Below are 19,769 nucleotides of genomic sequence, written 5' to 3' on the forward strand. Positions count from 1 at the left end.
AATAACTATTGCACTTAGGATGCATTTCATTGATCTAGCCTACACTTTTATTACTGAAATGCTGGAAGAACTAATATTATTACATATCACATATCACATATGTATTATTACAAATCACTGCTCAAAGGAGAAAGAAAAGAAAAGCATGTACACCTTTGAAATGGGCCGTTATTATGGCAGCATTTATATACATTAAAAATATAAACCAAGCAGCTTTATGTTTACCTCATGTAAATAAGAGGCTTTAGTAACTTATTTCCGCTAATTTCCACATTTTTAAAATGGCATCCATCATTCTGAGAGAAAATACAAGACAGAAAACAATTTTAACTGTAGCGCATCTGTCTTCCTATTTTTAAACAGGAGATTAAAGGTCCCATATTGTACACCTTTCTGAAGTTTTATTTTAGGTTTTGATGCCCTTTAGAATATATATTTGCGGTATAAGTACCAAAAAACATCTCAATATATATTTTACAGCTCCTTTCTCAGGAGCTCTGACAAGAACAGGTCGATTTTGGCCTGTCTACTTAATATTCACGAGCCTCTCTTCTGATTGGCCTGTTGTTTTCTGAGTGACCCACCATTGGTGGGGGTGGAGACTGAGTAATTCTGACATCACATTTATACGGAAGTCACAACGGCTCGTGAAAAGGCACAGCTACTTTATGCAGGCTGTGTGCATGTGTCTGTGGATCGACTGTTTTGAAACTTATATGGTAGTTTCATCACCCCTAGACCTCTGTAATCATGAAAAAAGCCAGGAAATTTCAGTTTTGACAATATAGGACCTTTAAATAACCAGAAAATAAATAGGATATTATTTTTCTATTGAAGTAAATATGAATTTATTCTAATTAATCCAAGCATATAACATGTTATGTACAGCAGACCACGTGAGCAGCGCTTTCCTGGGTTCGTAGGATCACAGAACTCATTTTTATCACTAAGAGCCATGCAAATTAATTTTTACAGACGTCCACATGAGAAGCAATTACCTTCTGAATAGGGCTCTAGATAGTGTTTGTATTACAAACTCAATGTGGTTTTGACTTCCTCAGTGTGTGGTTTCTGAGATCTGATCACAGCGTATCTCGCGCTGATCGCTTGTGATCACCAAAATTGTGATGGTAGAAAATATCTTATTATTAGGTAGGTAGAAACGATACCCAAGTTTCACTTTTCCCTCACATAAAGCTATTGTGTGGCTTCAGAAGACATAGAGGCTTTGGGATACTTTTAAAAATGTTTTTTTTTATTGTAGGGGTGTAACAATATATCGTGTCACAATATATCGCAATACAAAAATGCAACAATAATATGTATCGTGTATAGTTCACCTTAAATGAACATTTCTGTGTGAGAAAAAATTCAAGTTTACAGAGTTTTAGTGTCAGTACTACATTAAACTACTGTTGAATATAATGTAGAATAATGCAATGGTGGAATATCTGTGTGTCCTGATGATGCCAAATGTCTGATGTTCCCAGTAAAAAGTCCTACATTATTTTAAATATATCTAGTCAGTGACAGTGAAAGCATGTTCGTCTAAAATAAATCTATATTTTCAGCTTCAGAATCATGAATATTGTTATTCTGGTGTCTCTATTGTCCTGTGCTTTGGGTTTCAGCACCAAGTCCAATTCATTTACACACACAATGTAAAACCAAATTTAGCATTTTAATCAACAGTTAATTTTTTGTTAACCTTTTACCATATGACTTGAAGTATCGCAATAATATCGTATCGTGAGTTCAGTATCGTGATGTGTATCGAATAGGGATGTTAACGATTAATTGACGATAATACATATCAATAAAACGAATCGACCGTGGATTAAGCAGGTTCATGCGCGTGCGTGTGCTCAACCGCGAAACATGTAAAGCGAGCGCGCCGGAGTTACACATTCATCATGAATATGTGAATCATGAATAGTTTGCGTGTGCATTCGCAGCCTTTTGTTTTGTGCAAATGTAAGTTGTAATATTGTGTTTATTTTGTGTAGGCCTATCCATATAGGATGCATTTGGTTAAGAATGAACGCTGTAGCGTACGGTGATCAGCTTCAGCGCGCGCAGCTCAAACGGCAATGCATGACTAATAATGACTATGATTGGGACTGTCATATTACATAAAGAGAACAATATTGTAATAAAACATTGTGAATTATTTGGGTTTAGTTTCTTCGAGCGCGTCCACAACATGAGTCATTCTGAATGGCACGTAACTTAGTTCAAGTTCACTTGTGCATTCGCGTCATTTTGTGCAGATATAATTTGTATTAGGTTTATTGTGTATATATCTGATTAATCTCATATAGGATGCGTTTCTTTGAGTTACCGCGCTTGCAAGTTTACAGGTGTTCATTCAGCGCCCAGCTCAACAGCAATGCACGACTAATAATAACTATGATTGGGACTGTCATATTACATAACATGAGAACACTATTTTATTAAATCGTTGTGAATTCATTGGGTTTAGTTGCCGTTTACAGCGCATTGTTCCAGGAAGAGCATAGCCTAGACCAGGGGTGCCCAACCCTGCTCCTGCCGATCGACTGTCCTGCACAGTTTATCTCCAACCCTAATCAAACACACCTGAAGCAACCAATTAACGTCTTCAGGTTCGCTTGAAAATTAAAGGCAGGTGTGTTTGATTAGGGTTGGAGATGAACTATGCAGGACAGTCGATCGGCAGGAGCAGGGTTGGGCACCCCTGGTCTAGACATTCTGACAAGCACGCATCTGAGGCAGTGTTGGTGACATGTTGTATTAGTCGTTATATTAGCTTATTAAATAAGTAATTTAATTAAATGATCAATCACATCGAAACATTTTACAATCCTACTATCCCTTTATTTATATTAAAACCCATCTCATTCATTTGGTGAGGAACAAAGCGTTTTGAGCAGTATTTGCAGACCCTATTAAGGCTAACGATTAATTGATCGTTAATTTAAATGACGATCGATCATGGGAATTTGTGAAAATTGACATCCCTAGTATCGAATCATGACATGAGGGTCTCCTTACACCCCTACATTTATTGCATCAGTAAATATACACCAAAGCACAGATTCTGGCTTCGGCTCAGGTGTGGCAGTATCGGTGTGAGAACGGATTGGAGACTGAGGTAGAGTGACAGCAGTTTTCCCCCAAGCTGTCAGGTTTTCAGCAGAAGAAAACCTCTCTTTTCTTTTTTCCTCATTTTCAGACTCTTGACTCTTCGCTCCAGGCTTATTGTCCGACTCAGTTTCACTCACATACCCTGCTTTAAAGCCATTACTCACGCAGTCAGTCATGTCAGTCCGAATCCTCTCCATGTTTTATATCTCTCTGTGACAGCTTTATTACCAGTGTCCCCTGATTTCCCATGATTAATGCCTGATACACGGGTGCTTTAAAGGGGACATATCATGAAAATCTGAATTTTTTCATGTTTAAGTGCTATGATCGGGTCCCAGTACATCGACCAACCCAGAAAACGTGAAAAGTGAAACGCAGTAACATTGTTTTGGTGAGCCTTTCTCTGCAAGCATGTCAAAAAATAAGACGATCTGATTTCGCTCCCCTTCTGACGTAGAGGATCTTATTATAATATTACTGGCCCTTAAAGGGATACTTCTGGATTTAGCATTAAGCTTTGTATTAGTAGAAAACCTGAAGTATTTTCGAATTACCGTGCTTTCCACCCTCATGTCCCCCTGAGACGAGAGATTTATGTATTTTTTGTCTGAAAAAATCCTCCGATGATGCAAAAATCGTCATTTTGCCAGAGGCTAAAGACTACAGCCAGTAGGAGGCGCTGTCCCGCATGTTTTCAACCCGCCCATAGGGGGTGGGATCTCACTCACAGAATGTACACATAGTGTCAGCCATCTTTCTTTGGAAGCTAAGCTAGCAGGCTCTTGTTCTGTGGAGAAAGCTGAGTAGTAGGAGAAAGCTGAGTAGTAGGGGTTACCATCCTCTTTTTCCCGGACATGTCCGGCCGTCGAGATCGTCCAAAATGTCTGGGATTCAGCTTTTGCTTTCTGCAGTCGCCATTCATTGTTTACATGCACACCTTTTGTTTCAATCTAACTGAATTCATTCCGATTGGTGAATCTGAATGTAGTGTTTACATGAACGCTAAACAAGTGATCGGTTGATGTGCGTTTTAGCATTGATAAGAAAATACCCGCTCCTCCGTGAGAGATACGAGACCAGTGCGTCTCACTGTGTCGCTCATCAGTAATCAGTAACCGGTCTCGCACCGTTCTCCCGCGGCCCTCAGCCTCGTCCTGCTCGCCACAGTGAACATGATGCCGTTCTCCCGCGGCCCTCAGCCTCGTCCTGCTCGCCACAGTGAACATGATGACGTTCTCCCGCGCCCCTCAGCCTCGTCCTGCTCGCCACAGTGAACATGATGCCGTTCTCCCGCGGCCCTCAGCCTCGTCCTGCTCGCCACAGTGAACATGATGCCGTTCTCCCGCGCCCCTCAGCCTCGTCCTGCTCGCCACAGTAAACATGATGAATGGCGACTGTAGAACGCAAAAGCTGAATCTCGGACATTTTGGGCGATCTCGAAATCCCGGGAAGACTCGTCACGGACACTTACTAGTAGCCTAGCCTTGTTGTTTTCAACTGCGCTGTCTAACCGGTAGGCGTGGCTTGGGAGTGGCCTCCTAGGGCAGCGAAGCAAGTGCATTCTGGGAGTTGTTGTCTTTCATCCACATAAGCCAAAAATACATTTAATACAAAAATATTACGGCTTTTCTCAGTCTAGAAAGCTCCAAATTCAAAAATAATTTCACATTTCTTCTACATAAATGACCCATTTTAAATACACATTCATCTTTCCAGAGGTGAAGTATCCCTTTAATCTTTCATGTTTGGTTTTTGCAAGCGACAACAGTGTAACCAGTAACGCAATGGCAAAAGTTCGAGCAAAGCATGAAGCTGTTCTGTCGTTGCTGCTCAGACGAGCACTGAACACTGTTATAAAGAACTCAGGGAACTGTGACAAATTGTGTAAAAGTTAAACATGACGGTACATGCAAGTCGATGAGATGAATTAATGTAACTCCACAATAACTACATAATTGTCTCCACTAACCATTCAGAAACATCCAGGTGCGTCTAAAAGTGAAACTCTTCCTGAGGCTGCACTCGTATTTCTGAGATTCTGGATGAGTGAGATTGGTGTGTTTTGTTATCGTATCTGAAGCACATGTAAAGGATCCACCGTCTTCTAAACGGAGGCGGAGCAGCGGCTCATTTGCATTTAAAGGGAATGCAAATTTAAATGCAGATCTTTTTTGCTCACCCCAAAAAAGATGCAAATTTGACAAGCTATAATAAATGATCTGAGGGGAATTTTGAGCTGAAATTTCGCAGGCACATTCTGGGGACACCATATATTTATATTACATCATGTGGAAAGGACATAATATGTCACTTTTAAATCTTTTAGACCAAGATGAACCACACATTTTGCTTTCCTTCACATTCAGTGCTGGTTTGCTGTTGGCAGGAATCTATCTGAAAGTTGCTTAATGTTATTATTGGGTGGAAGAGACAAAAGGTTAAGTCAACAAACTCATGGAGCAGAGGGGAAAGGAAACCATGGGATGTTGCAACATACAGGATTTTGATTGTGTATGTGGGTGAACGGGCTCATCCTTCACATTAACCAGTGCAGGTTAGTGTAAGGACACAACTGTTGATGTGTAATGATCACATTCCCTGTGTAGCACTGGGCACTGAGACAAATTTCTTGATTTGATTCACAAGCTTGCGTTTTGATTCAATTATGATCTTGATTCAGTTTGATTCAATGTTGATTCATTTGGATATATCAGGTTCAGAACACATCAACTTTTCTCAATGAAAAAAATCTCTCACAACTAATCCAAGGGAAGGCCTGAGTTTGTGTGCTTGCAACTTGCTGACGAAGCCCTTTCTCACGTACTTTCTCCTTTTTTTTAGTCTTGGCTTTCGTTTTTAATCAATTTTAATGGTGCATAAATAGATTCATTTAATGTGATATTTAAAAAAATGCAGGTAACTTTTCAATTGCAAATTCCCTTTTTATTCTAATCAACAATTTTTTTCACTGCAATTTTTTTGTTAAAGTCCCCCAGTAGTCAATAATGTAACCCTTAAAACTCATATTTGATCATCAAAATTACATATTTAATTTTTTTTCCTTGAAATTCTTCATGCTTTAAAATAGCTTGAATGTAACTCGACACCCTTGCCTCATTTAGTATGCGCGGTTCTATGAATATGCAAATGAGCCCCGCCTCCACTCACTCACTCACTCAGCTCAGAGATCCACTGGTTGACGATCACACGTTGATCTGATTGGTTACAAGGTAGTTTGTGACGTCAGAAACACCAGCGATTTCAAAGCGTGTTTTTGAGACTGTCTTTGGTTCACTGCAGTTTTAAGGAGAAAATACTCAGCAATGGTGTCGACTTATGAATATTAAAAAAGCATATTAAAAACACCACATAGACATATAAACAACATTAAAAGCTTAAATATTAATAACATTTATGTGTTGTATAAGTATATATGTATTTTTTTTTCAACAGCAAGCCTATGTGTCCTCCAGCCACCAGATGGCACTGTCCAGCCCCAACAGTAGCAGCGCAAGTAGTTTGGGAGGCGGGGAACAGCTGAGCAAAACAAACCTTTACATCCGTGGACTACATCCTGGGACTACAGACCAAGACCTGGTCAAGCTCTGCCAACCGTAAGTCTCGCTGGTCTGCTATATAAGTCTAGCTAGCTTTGTTGTGCTCGTAATTTGTCAGGAATCATGTCACGAAAAACCAATTGCTTCAATTGATTCACTCCTATTGACCGACAGTTGGCGGTAAAACTGTGTAAATGCAACGAATACTCAGTCCAAACATGCATAAAAGCACCTTTTACAAACTAATCTACAAATCATGACATACCTTTACAACGAAATGTGTGTATAATATGTTCTTTATTAATTTGTAGGGCTTATTTTGTGTTTAATGGAGGATGTGGCTATTCAGGCTAACAAGAGACTATCTACTACAACTCTTCCTTTTTTATTATACAAATGTACCATTAAAAATGTCTACATTATGACTGAGTGTTACATCCACCTTGACTTCCACTAGAGACCTTCCAAACACTTACTTTTCCATCATGAACTACATTTCCCATAACCCATTGCCCGGACTCATTATTTCAGCTGTGTCTCATTAACTTGTTTACTCGGCCTATTTAAGCCCTGTTTATTCCCTCATTCTTTGTGAAGTCTTGTTAGTGTCACACTGTGTTTCTGAGTGCTCTCTCGTTTCCCTTGTTATGGCTTTGGTCTTCTGCCAGTTTCCCTGGATATCCCTGAATATCCCTGTTTTCCCGTGTCTTGGATTCTGGTATTGTTTGCCTTGGTTTTGGCCCTCTGCCTGTTACCCGGATTATGATTCTGGATTAGCCAATAAAAGCTGTGTTTGGATCCTCAGCCTTTGTGTCTCAGAGCAGTTCATGACACTGAGATTGGGTAAACACAAGCTTCACGGGCTGTGAAACCAACCCAATCTCATAATACAATGCAACAATTTTGGTAAATTGGTGGTGAATTCCTGTGGATTTGTATGATTTGAGTTACATGAAAACTTAAAAAAAAAAATGTATATGTGGCAAGGAATATAATACGTATATGTATGTATGTATATATATATATATATATATATATATATATATATATATATATATATATATATAATGTGTATATATATATATATATATATATATATATATATATATATATATATATATATTAGGGCTGTCAAACGATTAATCGCGATTAATCGCATCCAAAATAAAAGTTTGTGTTTACATAATATATGTGTGTGTACGGTGTATAATTATTTTCTATATATAAATACACACACATGCATATATATTTAAGAAAAATGTGTTACTTATATGTAAAATATTTATATATAATATAAATTATATATAATATAAATATATATACACAGTATATACATGCAAATATTTCTTAAATATATACATGCATGTGTGTGTATTTATATATAGAAAATAATTATACACCGTACACACACATATATTATGTAAACACAAACTTTTATTTTGGATGCGATTAATCGCGATTAATCGTTTGACAGCCCTAATTATATATATATATATATATATATATATATATATATATATATATATGTATGTATATATATCTATCTATCTATATATGTATATATCTATCTATATATCTATATCTATATATATATAGATAGATAGATAGATAGATACATACATATATTATATATATAGATAGATATATAGATTGATTGATTGATTGATGATACATACATATATATACAAATACATATACAATATATATATAACTAAGAATGAATGTCCACCCCTAGCCCTCAGTGGATCTAGATCGTGTGTATACATAAATACATAAACCTGATAAATTGTATTGCAGACAGAATTGTTCTTGAACTTGTTGATAGTGTAACATGTTCCATATGTCATTTTAACAAGGACACTGTAAACAAGAGGGAAATAGAGCATGAATTTACATTAGAAAAAAACAGTGGGGACTTTGTCTTCTCCCTTCAGAAGAGGTTCACACACCACTGCTTCGAGGCTGCTTTAAGCACTCTTTCTCTTTTAGGACAACTCATATTGATATATTTTTGTTTAATCTTGATGAGAACCCTTTAAGTTGGACGTTTCATCTGTAAACTTCTGCTTGTTAATGTGTTTACAGTCTAGAGATCTCAAGATCAGATGTAACTTTGAGTATGTTTTGTTGAGCAAACTACAGTAGGCTTTCAGGTTTGGACTCGAGCCATTTGTGGTTCAAAAGAGGAAACATGAGGGTAAATTCAGGAGACACAAATCAAATAGGAGTGGCAGAAAGGAAATGCTTTGTTTTCTTGTGATGAAGCCAAGAGCTTTATTATAAAATGTTACGCCATGCAACTTTACAAAGACTTTCAACTAATTCCAGTATGCGTATATACAGTTTTTGTTCTTGAATCTGATTGGCTTAGAGCCTTTTACTAGCCATGCAATATTCTACTAATATGACAAACCGTTTCACAATTTGTATCACGCCGCTTGTTTCTGCCGGATCTATACTGGCAGCATTTCTCACAGCAAGCCTCAATGGCGGAGGAGCAAATCCTACTGTTATTTTGTCACGAAATGCAGTTTTAAGAGATAGTCGTTGTTAAAACCTTAAATATGCTATTTATATAAGCATTAAGCATATAGCGCCCATTTGAAAATTACTTTAGACGGTTTCGGAGATGTTTCGCCGAGAACAGCTTTATCTCAGTCAGTCTTATTCTTGTTAATTTTAAATACTATTAAATAAATATTATTTTATATTAATAATATGCTGTATTTGGTACTGAGAAAGGGTCCGTTAGGCATTGTGATTTCGACTTCAGTGAAAGTTATATTATTATGCCATTATATGGCATGAAAGACTGTCTTTGTGTGAGTCAGAACCAAAGACTTTTATTTTGAAAGGGTCTGAAACGAGGTTGTAAACAAGGACATTATTTTTACTTGAAGCAACCGATTGATTAGCACTATCATGGGAAATTCCTGTAACTGTTACTAAAGGAGATATTGCTTTCCTCAGCAGACATTCAGAATGTTCTGATCCAATCTGACCTCTGACCTGTAATGTCTGGATCATAATCATACACTGTTCGCTCGTTGGCCAGAGGAGAACTGAGCGACTGAGCCTGGGTTCTCCCAAAGTTTGTGTTCTCCATTCTGTCACCTGATAGCCTGGATGCCAGCCGAACTTAGCCCCGCCCACAACATTTGAGGTTGGGAAGTTCGGTCTGAACTTGATCTGTTGCTCGAACCAGAGCTGTTCGCACCAACCAAATGGTCAGGGCGGGCTTTATACGATGATGGACAGATGATCAACAGTAACGTGATCATCCACGTCACCAAAGAACGCTTGGGTTGAATTCGTTTATAACAAAGATGGCTGCCGCTGGAGAATTGAGATGTGTAGATTCCGCCATCGCGTCTGTTATAGAAGATATCGACAGCGCATTCATTTGAAAAGAGGAACAGAGAACCGCGATCAAGGCATTTGTCGATCGGACAGATGAATGAAGAACATACGTCACTTACTCCGTTGCTCTGATTGGTTGTAGGTCTATCCAATTGAGTGCAGAGGCATTTTCTTTCCTGGTTCGGTTGAAACCAAGGGGGTAATCCAGCACCCGGAAAGCGTACCTTCCCTGGCGGCCACCATTGGTTAGCAAGCCATCCCCTGCTGTTAGCAGTCCATTAACTCCCATTCATTTTGGCATCACTTTGACAGTGAATAACTTTACATCTGAGGCGTTTAAAGACTCTATTTATCCATTGTTTATTTCTAAAGAAACACGAAAATGTATAAAAGGCTCCATTACCTTGTAGCTTACGTTATGGCCCCGTAGAAGCAGTTTTTGTAAAAATAGGCTAACGATTGCGTCATAACCACGCGTCTCTCTGGAGATCAATTATTTTTGACTTTGACTTTTGACTTTGATACTTCAGCACAGTTTCATGTTGTGTCGAGCCTTCTTAGTGTTTTAAAAATAGCGATTTTTGATGCTATCATAGTCGTGCCCCAAGCACTCCCATTCACAAGGCTTTTTGACCGAAAACGAAAATACGGTCAAACTTAAAAGTGGCGTTTCCATTCTAATTATGCTTTTAAACAAAGTTCGCCTCGGGTAGATTAACAAAAAGACCCTAGGTTGCATTTTGGTGAGAGTTACCCTTTAACACTGTACATCTACACATGAGAATCTTTGCATGTTAATAGTCTCGCTAAACTTGATTGTTTGTGCTTTAAATACGAGCAGTAACTCTATAGCTCTCAAGTAAGTAAATTGTGCTGCAGTATACCATAATTTTACAGATCTCTAGAGGCTGAGAACTGGTTTTGCTTCTGCAAGTCAAGACCAATCTTGTTTAGACCCTATCATTAATGTTTAAACAGACACATTCTTCATTTCAGTTCAGATGTGGGACAGCGATTGCAGGAGAAAGGTGCTGACGCTCTGCTTCTGCTGGAGATGAACTGGAAAAAGCAGTGCGATGCTTTTAAACATTTCTGAGAAAAAAAAAAATGACACCATACACTAATGCTGATTTTCCACAAACATCAGCACAGCCATATTTAGGCTATGGAAAAATCCAGGCGACAGTCCTCTGTTTCTAGAAACGCAGTGCTATACTATGGACACATTTGACTGAATTTGTTTCTCATTATCCTCAAAGCGACTTGTGTTTAAAGGATTGCAATTGTTTTATAGATAGATAACTGGAATAAATTGGAAGACCAGCCAGTCTAGCACACACTACCGTTCAAAAGTTTGGGGTCAGTAAGATTCTTTAATGTTTTTAAAAGAAGTATCTTCTGCTCACCAAGGCTGCATTTATTTGATAAAAAACAATAAAAAAACAGTAATATTGTGAAATATTATGACAATTTAAAATGACTGTTTTCTATTTTTATATATTTTAAACTGTAATTTATTCCTGTGATCAAAGCTGTATTTTCAGCATCATTACTCCAGTCTTCAGTGTCACATGATCCTTCAGAAATCATTCTAATATGATGATTTGATGCTCAAGAAACATTAATTATTATTATCAATGTTGAAAACATTTTTTTTTCAAAATTCTTTGATGAATAGAAAGTTCAAAAGAACAGCATTAATTTACAATAGAATATTTTCTAACATTATAAATGTCTTTACTGTAACTTTTGATCAGTTTATTTTATTTCTTTCCCCCAAAAATAAAATTAAAATTCTGACCCCAAACTTTTGAAACGGTAGTGTTTAATGTTACAAAAGCTTTAGATTTCAGATAAATGCTGTTCTTTTGATCTTTTCTATTCATCATAGCATCATGAAATAAATGTAATTTATAATAAATGTAAATAACTGTTTTCAACATTGATAATAATCATAAATGTTTCTTGAGCATCAAATCATCATATTAGAGTGATTTCTGAAGGATCATGTGACACTGAAGACTGGAGTAATGATGCTGAAAATACAGCTTTGATCACAGGAATAAATGACACTTTACTGTATATTCACATAGAAAACAGCTGATTTAAATTGGAATAATATTTCACAATATTACTATTTTTGTTTGTATTTTTAATCAAATAAATGCAGCCTTGGTGAGCAGAAGATACTTCTTTTAAAAACATTACAAATCTTACTGACCCCAAACTTTTGAACGGTAGTTTATATGTGAACTCCTTCAATACGTCAATACTAAATATATTTTATAAAAAGCATTCCAGGGTTCATCTTATGAAGTGGATTGAGAGAATGAACAGAGTTTGCAAAGCTTTTGACTGGTATGTAGATCCGGTATGTAGTAAAAGCAAGTTCATTGACATTATTCGTTACATAAAGCAAGTCAGTTTTGCTTTCTATTTCCCTGCTGTAGTCTCGTCTGGTTTCATAAGCGTTTTTGTAAGATTTTAAGAGTCTGTTCCTGATCCACCCAGTTTTCCCCCCGCTGGGAGACTGTAGGTTAAGAGGGGAGTTTATGGTCATTTCATGATGATGTAAGATGTGTAAAAGCTCTCCGCTTATGGCCTCACATGCTGTCTAGCCAACAGTTAAATGAGTGATCTTTTCCTGCTGTAACAGGGATGAAACTTTACCAGACTGAAACAAAACTGCGTTCATGATTTGCTTTGGTGTGTAGTTGGATAAATGTGTGCGTCATGCACTTCTGTCGCAGCTTAATATGCAGAGACAACTAAATAAGCCATTCATAAGAGAAACACTGTGGCTCTGTGGTGTGTGAGCAGTCCCACATATCAACCGGATGTTGCCAAACCTGTTTTAAAACATTTATAATTTGTGCATTTTCTTGTTTTAGCTTCTGCAGGAGCGCACCACTAAAAATAATTGAAATAATTGTAAAGGCTACTAGCAAGCTCTTGCGTGTATCTGAACTCGTTTTAGGTTGGTGCGTATGGTGCGCTCTATAGAGAGCCTAAGTCCCTCCCCTTCCGGTGGAACACCATGGGACCTTATTTCGGAAAAATATTGTATGGTAGTCAATGGCGAGAGACAACAAATATTTTGATCTCGTTTGAATTGTGCCCTGAATTACACATATGATGTTTGTCAATTTAAAAGATACATTTTAAAGTCAAGAAAGTCGCAGTTTGATGTAAAACTGTTGAGGTGTAAGACTGTGAAAATACGTAATTACAAAGACTACAAACCCAAAAGGCGCACATGTGACGTCATACCTTTTCTCTCAATGAATGAAGCTAACTTTACTGAAGCTAACGTCTGTTATTTTTTCTATAGTCTTACATTATAATCGTAACGTTACGCCGTCATGCCTGAGTGTTTTGTACCAGACTTCACTGCACACATACGAGCAACGGTGACGTACATAGTGCGAGATGAGAGATGTAGTTCATTGAGTGATTTTCACGTAAAACTAAATGTTACTCTTCTGTTTTATGACAAACTGCGACTTTCTTGACTTTCATAATTATCTTTTAAATTGACAAACATCATAGTTCAGGGCACAGTTCAGACGGAATAAAAAGATAAGTTGTCTCTCGCCATTGACTACCATACATATTTTTTCCGAAATAAGGTCCCATGAGCCGGAAGCGGAGGGGAGGGACTTAGGCTCTCTATTATTGTCAACGAACCGACTCGGCCCTTGGATATGAAGTCACTTCCACACTTCAAGCGTTCTGGTATGTTTTGCGCGTCCGAGTCGGAGAAAAAACATGGACGCCACCCAGAAAGCTGTTGCTATGGTAGAACTTCTAAAATGTTCACTTTATTTCATGTTTTAGTTTATCTTCTGTTAGCAACGCTAGCCACGTTAATAACACCCGTTTGAAACAAGGCTTCATTCAATATTGCACTCACAACAAGACCGATTCCCATACCCACAGTCAGTGATACGGACGCAGTAAGGTATTGCAGTAATACGAGTGATTAAAATCGTCATTTAAACAACCAAAGCGGTCCAAAAACAATGAAAACAATTCATACTTACAAGTCACACAAGGCGCAGCCATCTTGGATTCCGTATTGGAATTCTTGCTCGGTGTCCTCACGGTTGTCCAACTTCCGAGCTGGGAAATCAGAGGAAAGGGGGCGCGTTGGTGCGTGTTGCTAGGCAACTAGGGGTGTGCCGGTTTCAGAATTGGTGATGACGGTTATGACGGGGTGTTGCGACGTTCGTCTGTTATAGGACAACTTAGTTTGAATAAATGAGCAGACACTGATTAGCTACTTGATCGCCTAAATAAAAAAAAACAAAATTAATATTTGTGTAGGCCTACGCTGAGTTTCATTCATTTACGATGAGATGCGCTCTAGTTCACAATGCAATGCAAGTGAACGCGGCGCACTGGTGCCTCCATGTCACGGTTATTATATTGTCTGCTATATTTGCTTTTTATTTATTAAATACATGCAATTGGTTGATGAAACATTAATTAAAATTAAGATACAATTTGTACAAAACGAAATTCGCTTTAAAGGTGCTCTAGGTAACTTTTTAACCTTAACTGAACAGCTTCGGAGTCAGTGGAATGGTTATATTACTTATTTCGGGTTGAATAGTGGTGGTTTCGCACCCCCCTGGTGCCCGAGAGCGGAAAAAACTCACTTGCAACTTTGGGACGCGGGTCGGTGTCAGGAAGTATCGCGTGATATCAGGTCTCGCGATGTAACGAATTGCTTGACGGCACTGCACACGTACACGCCCCTATTCAAGCACCGGCGGGCTAGCTATAAGCAAAGGGCAACGATAGATTGAGTTACGGCTGAGGCTGAGCCTGTAAAAAAGAAGCAGAAAGCTAGGAAATCTTTGTCGGAGGACCAACGAAAGAGGAAACGGGAGACTGACCGAGCAAGAAGTCAGACTCGAGTAAATATATCGGACCGGCTTTTTCAGAATGGTGAGAACTGAGAGAAACAGAAGCCTGCAAAACGGATGCTGATCCTGCTGTTGCACTTGTAAGTTAAGTATCTTTGGAATAAACTGTGTTTAATATTTAAATTTCAAGTAATTGTGACCTCAGGATGTTTGCTATTGTCTGTAAAGGTTTTTATTATGATCGCTGTCTGTTAGGGGCTTACTAGTACGCTAGATACTATAACTTTGATGTTAGCATTGTCATAGCAAACACGTTTGATTTCTGTAGTTGTTTGGCCGTTCCTCTGTCGGTTTTATTTGTGTAACTTACACTTTTATTTTATGTCACTAAGTCAACGCGTCTGATAGTAGGCAATATCAGACGCGCAAAATGTTGCACATATCATGATCGAGCTAGAAAAAACGTTCTGATGTTTTCTTAGACAAGCAAAGGTAAACCATCATTCTACCAGATGAACTTATAGACCTTGCTAATATAACTTTAGACAAATATTAGCCTCCGATATATTTTTTTTTTTTTTTATGCTCATGCCCACTCTCCCAAAAACAAACAAACAAACACGAAAGCAGTAGTTCGCCTCGTTCATATCGTTCGTTCCCGGTAAAAAATACTAGTATGCATGACAACACAATAAATAAAAAAAATCGCCATCAGTTGGAAAGAAAGTATTGCTTTACTTGCCTCGGTAGACATAACTGGTTTTGAAATAGCCGGTTCCTCTGCTCAGCTGGGTTGACAGCTGATCAGCTGGGTTGCTCGTGGCAAGGGGGGAGGGACAACAGTTCGTTTTTACGACAGAGTGTTTGAAAGCATTATACTACCAGACACTAGGGGGAGCTCGTAGAGAAAAAACACTCAGACTTGCATAGTGTCCCTTTAAAGAAAGGCTTTTAACAATGCAATGCAAGTGAACGCAGCGCGCCACGCCTCAATGTCACGGTTATTATATTGTCTACTATATTTGCTTTTTATTTATTAAATAGGCCTACATGCAATTGGTTGATGAAACATTTATTAAAATTAAGATACAATTTGTACAAAACGAAATTCGCTTTAAAGAAAGGCTTTCTACAAAGTAAAACTTCACTATATCATAGTCATAGCTTTTATTTCTATCTCAAATGATTGGCGGTCGGTAAAGGGGTAGCCTACTTGGCAAAGAATCAAATACAGTTGGAAACGACGTAGACCATTAATAACACAGACTGTTAACAATTGTTTTTAATTAGTATTTAAACATTCTCTATGATAAAAAATGTTTGTAAAAAATATTTTAATAACACGGTTTTGGCGGTTATAGAGTTATATTCTAATGGCGTGTTCAACTATAACCGTCGGTCTCACGGTTATATACTAACCGTCACACCCCTATAGGCAACGTCTGTCTTCCTAGTCGGAACTCCGACACGGATAAAGAATAGAACGCACCAGTAGATCGTCTCTTCTTCTGCTCTTTTTTCCTGTTTCGGTTAGCAAACAGCGTTGGATTACCGCGAGCGCCCTCTTCTGGACTGTGACTGACTGTATTCGTCATCTGACTGTGAGCGTTTGGGACGAATACATGTACTATTACACCCCTAATAAAAAGCTAGCCTGCTAAATAAAATATCTGAATTTCACTTAAGAGATTGATTGCGATTGCATTAGACATACCAAAAAAAATGCCTAAAACAATTTTGTCTAAAATCTATCATATAAGTTTATTTTGTGAAAATAAATCATGATTTGACTAACAATTTATATTTTAAAATATACTTAATGTTTAAGAATAGAAAATTTATGCTGATCAGTTTCAAGAAATACAATTATTACTCATTCCATATCAATATTCATCATAGTTAACAGTACTTAAGAAGTTGGGCACAATTAATAATCACATGCAAAGAGAAGGAATCTGATTTTTCAATGCTTTGAATGATATAAGAAGAGAGTAAATGTTAAAAAATGAAGTGCTATTTTGTTTTGCACAGGTTTAATATGAGGAGAGTTCTGTTATGTTGGGATTTAAAGGGATTTCTTTAATGTTGGCGTCAACATTGTGGTGAAGAGTGTTTGGTTCAGTCGAGGAAGAGATGCTGCTTTATTTTAAAACTCTTTGCTAGTTGTTCGCTATTAGTTATCTAAAAGATGTGTTATTTTTTTAGTGGATTCAATTGATGCCAGTTCACATTGCTTAATATTGGATTTCCTCAACGGATTTGAGTTAACTTACACTTTTAAAAATAACGGTTCTTTTTTGGCATCGTTGGTTTCAACATATTCTGGCTTTTCTCAGTCTAGAAGGCACCAACTTCTAAAATAATTTCACATTTCTATTGCATAAATGACCCAATTTAAATACACATTCATCTTTCCAGCGGTGAAATATCCCTTTAAATCACTCTTAAAAATAAAGGTTCCAAAAGGGTGATGCCATAGGAGAACCATTGTCGGTTCCTCAAAGAACCTTGCAGTGATCAGATCTTAAAATAACTTTTTTTCTCTCTCAGTGAAGAACGTTATAAATACCCTTTTCCACTATAAAGAACCTTTGGTTAATGGAAAGGTTCTATGGATGTTGAAGGTTCATCGTGGAACCATCGATGCCACTAAAGAACCTTTATTCTGAAGTGTCCTGTAGACTTGCCCAGTGGACTGGAGTAAAGCGATCGCAGGGTGAGAGAGGTGAGGAAGTGTCAGCAGTGGAAATTCTTTAAAGGGGAAACGAATACCAGAGCATGTGAAGAACAGGACGCCATCCGTGCTAACTGGGTCATGGTTGAACACACACACACACACAGATGTCTCAATGTAAAAGACGGATGGGTGTTTAACTGATGACCTTTGAACTGTTCAACATGGATGTTTGTCTCACGGACTACAACACAAGTCACTTCCTCTTTTTGTTGCTCCCTCTCACCCTCTCCTCTTATCATATTCTCATGCTGATAATGTGATTCTCAAACCTCTAGCATCCCATTCTGTTAAAGTCCCCCTGTAGACAATCATTTTATCCCTTAAAACTCAAAATGACATATTTAAATGTTTTTTCCTTAAAAAATGCCTTAAAATAGCTTGAATGTAACTCGACACCCTTTCCTCATTTAGTATTCGCAGTTCTATGAATATGCAAATGAGCCCCGCCTCCACTCACTCACTCAGCTCAGAGATCCACTGGTTGACGATCACATGTTGATCTGATTGGGTACAAGGTAGTTTGTGACGTCAGAAACACCAGCGATTTCAAAGCGTGTTTTTGAGACTGTCTTTGGTTCACTGCAGTTTTAAGGAGAAAATACTCAGCAATGCTGTCGACTTATGAATTTACACATGCTTTGTCTTAAAGCACATTAAAAACAGCACATAGACATATAAACATTAAAAGCTGGATTTTCACCACAGGGGGACTTTAATAATTTGTTCAGAAAATGATGTCACTGTCATGAGCTAGAACCGCAATGGTGATGACTGCATTTTATCTAATTTTATTTTTGCAGATTTTGCCACTTTAAAGAAAATAGCTATTTTTATTAATTAAACAGTTCACCCAAAGTTGAAAATAATGTCTCACCCTAATGTATTTCCAAACCCGTATACCGTGTGTTATCAGTTAACACTTGCCATTTATGATTTATTAACTTTGGTTATTTACATTGATTTGCTGCTTAAAAAAAAAAAAAAACGTTATCCTCCTCTTTCCCGACGAGCCGACTGTGTTTTAGATTATGGGAGGCGCTTCCGGTTTGGGGAAGTTCCACTCAAAAACACTGAAACAAATCATTTCAGATCATAAGGTTGTGCTACAAATAATCCTTATCTCACAGTTTGACTGTCAAATTTCAGACGAAACGCTTGGTATTTCAACAGGGTTGGACTATCACAAGAATATCTGTGGCAAGAGCATTTTGCATTCTTCTCCGCCTGATTATTTTCTTTCTTTTTTTTATTCTGCTGTAGTGTGAACACACACAACACATACTGTGCATTTGTGGTCTGTTCTCCTACGATATATCCCAATAATTGACTGGAATGCATTGAGAATCTCTTGTATTTCTCCTCCAATCATCACGTCTCTTTCCAGGTTTGTTTTCACACGGATGCTTTAAAATGTAATTGTCTCCTCTTTTAACTTCTGATCGTGTTAGCAGTGTTTACTGGAATGTTTCTAAACCAGGCTGTGCTTGCTGTGCAAAAATATTACAAGATAATGTGTAACATACATTACATTGACTTCAGTTTCTACATTGAAAGAGAGCGTTTATCAAGATGTTTAATATCTGATTTAATCAAAAGAAATAATCAACAAATGAATGTTCCAGGAGCATGTCATGGCTACTTTGACTAGTTGATTTGTAAATGAAGCGTATTGACGATTTGATGTTAGTAACTCATGATAGACAAGGTCGTAGTTGAAGCCGCCAAACGGTGTGTTAATAACACTTGTACTCTATGTAGAAAGTTATGCTTCATTTAGTCATTCGAGACTGGGTTTGCCAACAACACTTGACTGTGCCAACTGGCGGAGCGACAGACTTCCCACATGTGATCGGAAAAGAGTCAGAGACAGACAGGAATGTCTGTGCGTATTGCCAGAGGCGCTGGAGAGCTCTCTGATGTCTGAACGAGCATTAGGAGTTTATGACCAGCGGTTTAACAATTATTACTAAGCAGTTAAAGACTTTATGCATTGTTTTTCTACTTTGTTTATGTATATTTTTTATGTATATTTTATTTATTTGGACAGTACTTTGGGAAAAAAAAAGATTTCCCATATATGCTGGACACACACAGGCTGTTTTTCCTTCACTATCTGCT

At 37.7% G+C, this 19,769-nt stretch overlaps 1 protein-coding gene across 1 annotated transcript in view; it reads left to right on the forward strand.

Annotated features, from left to right (window-relative positions):
• The window catches only part of rbms2a (RNA binding motif, single stranded interacting protein 2a), a 58,758-nt gene that overhangs the window by 16,885 nt on the left and 22,104 nt on the right, over window positions 1-19,769 (forward strand). Inside the window, exon 2 of the mRNA XM_079857300.1 lies at window positions 6,580-6,740. Coding sequence (XP_079713426.1) covers window positions 6,580-6,740 — 161 coding nt within the window. The remainder of the gene's footprint in view (window positions 1-6,579; window positions 6,741-19,769) is intronic.

Source organism: Squalius cephalus (genome assembly GCF_949319135.1).
Source record: "Squalius cephalus genome assembly, chromosome: 22".
NCBI lineage: Eukaryota > Metazoa > Chordata > Actinopteri > Cypriniformes > Leuciscidae > Squalius > Squalius cephalus.